The sequence below is a fragment of the Vicia villosa genome, linkage group LG6 (genome assembly GCF_029867415.1).
Source record: "Vicia villosa cultivar HV-30 ecotype Madison, WI linkage group LG6, Vvil1.0, whole genome shotgun sequence".
In the NCBI taxonomy this organism is placed as follows: Eukaryota; Viridiplantae; Streptophyta; class Magnoliopsida; order Fabales; family Fabaceae; genus Vicia; species Vicia villosa.
In genome coordinates this window covers 116,045,411-116,048,702 of record NC_081185.1, presented here as the reverse complement: position 1 = coordinate 116,048,702, position 3,292 = coordinate 116,045,411, and the positions used below count along the sequence as shown (strand labels likewise).

Genomic DNA, 3,292 nt, shown 5'->3' with positions numbered 1-3,292 from the left:
GACTAAATATTTTCTTAATTGCTGTAGTTTAATGCAAGAAGGTATGAAAGGACACACTATACAGCTGTTTTGTGTGATGCCATTTTCATGAAAATTTGTTTCCGTTAAGATTTCACGTGGGCAAAGATTTTAACCGAATTTATGGATTCCATAAGGCAAAAAATTGTTTGATGAGAACCGATGGTTGAAAATATAAAAAGAAAAAAAGGAATATTGCCTATTTCATGAAATGTATAGATATGTCATCATGACAGGTTTTCAAGGATTTGGTCCCATTATCCAACGAAATTTCAAGGACTTAGTCTCATTATCCAACGAAAAATGGAGTAACTCTTCATGAAAATTCGTGAAAAGTGACTATGATGCTTGGACTAGCTAAAATTATCTTAATGATTGTAATCACTTAGTTTTATGAAGTGAGAGAACGACATACGAAATGTTTGGAACTTTCCGCAGTTGCACCAAAGTCTATCTAGTTCAACGCTATAGTACCCCATTGGCCTACCCTCATTATGATCCATTGTCTCCTCTACACTGAACCAACCTTTAACACGGACAAACACTGTAACACCTTGTGTGTTAGCTTTGGCAGCTTCCTCTTGAATAAATTTCATGGAGCTTTCACTAAACAATTGCCCAGATTGCAACACTGACCGCCATTTTGAACCCCTGGTATCAAATAGTGACCCCAACCTAAAATAGGTTGCTATAACACAACAACAATACCCCACCACATCCACCCAAATCCGCCAACATTAATTTCATGCCACACACACAAACACAAACCCAAGAATAACACCCTGACCACCGCCAACATTATGCTGACACCACATCTTACCACAACAATGATGACACATATGACACATCTCCTTCCTACCATAGCACCCAACCAATATACAACCAAACATCTCACCACCAAAGCATCCAACCATCATATGGATTTCAAACCCCACAAGACTAAATGCTTCATTTTCAACTCGGTTCATCATCCCAATTCTACCAACAACCCCACCCACAAGTAACCCAACCGAGTCGACCCAGCTTCAACAACATGGGCGCTGATCTCTTTGAAAGCACTGCAAGTTGGGGAGAAATAGTCGAAGAATTGTACGATGCGACTATTGTCCTAGGACCATCACATCAAACACCTCTACCTCAAACAAACCAAAACATAAAAGAACGACCTCCAAAAGATCAAAATCAAAGATCTCGAAAGCAAATTTTTGGGCAGGTTTGTTTTACCGGCGGGCGTTTGAGGCATGTGGGTGGAGGACGATGACATCAATAAAAAAAATTATTCAAACGTCTTGTAATAGTATTTTCAAATGAATGTTATAATAATTTCATTTGAAAAAAAAAATTGAAAAAAACTTGTTATTCAAAAAGAAATCTCATTCTTCTATGCTAACTATTTTTTTTTAATATCAAAATAATAATAATAATAAAAGCAAACCAAGAAACAACACAACAAAACCAAAGAGTATTTTTGTAGTTGACTACTTTTGTACTTCTAATTGACTCTCAAATCTCAATAGAAGAAAGTTGAAACCAAAACAAAACTTCCCATTCACTCTCTCTCCCATACAATTTAATGCATCCTAACCCCCTTATTGAAATTTGAAACTCGAGTCTCTCCACAAAAACCCAGTATTAAATGCAGCAGATGAAACCCTCACCCACCCTTTACCCCTCAAAAAATAATCCCATCCTAACCCCTTAATTTCCTCCCTCAATTTCTCTTTCTCTCCCTCACAAATGGAGAATTCCCTATTCTCTCCTCCTCTTCTTCCTCTCCCTTCTCCATGTCCTCTCCTCACAGCTACTTCACCAACCTTGGCCTTGGCTACTCCATAGCCATAACCCTCGCTTTCCTCGTCCTCCTCGCCACTCTCTTCCTCTCTTTCTACCTATGTTGCCGCACCAACCACAACAACAATAACCCCAACAACAACAATAATAATCCTAACAACTACACTGAAGGTATCGTTTTGTCACGTGACATCTTCATATCTGAAACCGATGAAGAAAACCAACTCGCCGAAGAAAACACCGTGGTCGGTCTAGAAGACAACGTGATAAACTCCTATCCGAGGTTTCAATTCAACAGAGACAACGCAACTGTCTTAGGACAAAACACAACGTGCTCTATTTGTTTGTGTGAGTACAAGGATTCGGAGATGGTGAGAATGATGCCGGAGTGTCGTCATTATTTTCATCTCTGCTGTCTTGATTCGTGGTTGAAGCTTAACGGTTCTTGTCCGGTTTGTCGAAACTCCCCGCTTCCAACGCCGCTAGCTACTCCGCTTCAAGAGGTTGTTCCGCTTTCTCAGTACGGTGCTGATCGGAGACGAAGAAGGTGACTCTTTTTATATATAAATATAGTCAGGTTGAGAATTATTTTAGTCAGGAATTGAATTCAGATGCTATATGAATTATTAGATTTTTATGAGATTTATGTTTGGCTTTTTTATGTAAGAAAGTTAGAAAAGAAAATTATTTGTGAAAATTATTTGTGAAGATTGTAAAGTCCGTTGCGATCTGATGCAGTTATTGCGTTGCGCCCACTATGTTGCGGCCGTTGCAGTAGCATTATAATGCGTCTTTCTTTTGGTCAAATTACGAATTTACATCGGTTATGTAAATCTGGAAATCCAACGGTATAATTTGGAATCTTACTCTTGACATAATTACAATTAATTATTAACTATAGTTGGTGAAATTCAAATCGTTTAAATTTTAAAATCAAAAATTGTGTTTTTAATTTTTTTTATTAAAATCTGCAAACAAGATAATTAATTCAGAAAATATCCCGTAGGGTGTGTTTGTTTGAAGGATTAAAATTATAATGTTGGAAATATCAAGGAATTTTATTCCTATCAATGTGTTTCACAAATGAACAAAGTTTTTAAGAATTTTTTTAGGTTTTATTTTAAGAGAAAAAGGGTGATGCATTGACAGTATAAAATATTTTTACACTGTCAACTAATCACCACCATATATCCAATTAAACCATTTTTTTTATTTAAAAAATAATTTAATGACATGATTAATTGATAGCTTTCTATTGGATGACAGTGTAAAATTATTTTACAGTGTCAGTGCACTTCCTTTTAACTCTTATTTTAATTAAATTTAAAAAATTGAAAATTGAAAAAATAAATATGTTAAAATAATATGAGAGTGAGAAGTTATGATTGGTTATTTTATATTTTCATTCTTTGACATGTGAATAAAAATAAAGAAATTTATGAACAAAACTTATTCCTTGAATTAAAAAGTATCCACATATAAT

At 35.5% G+C, this 3,292-nt stretch overlaps 1 protein-coding gene across 1 annotated transcript; it reads left to right on the top strand.

Annotated features, from left to right (window-relative positions):
* The first annotated feature begins 1,720 nt into the window (after window positions 1-1,720).
* On the top strand, window positions 1,721-2,705 carry LOC131612152 (RING-H2 finger protein ATL67-like). The gene has a single exon (XM_058883964.1). It carries the CDS (start codon window positions 1,803-1,805, stop codon window positions 2,358-2,360), a length of 558 nt encoding a protein of 185 aa, XP_058739947.1. The 5' UTR covers window positions 1,721-1,802; the 3' UTR covers window positions 2,361-2,705.
* The last annotated feature ends 587 nt before the right edge of the window (window positions 2,706-3,292 follow it).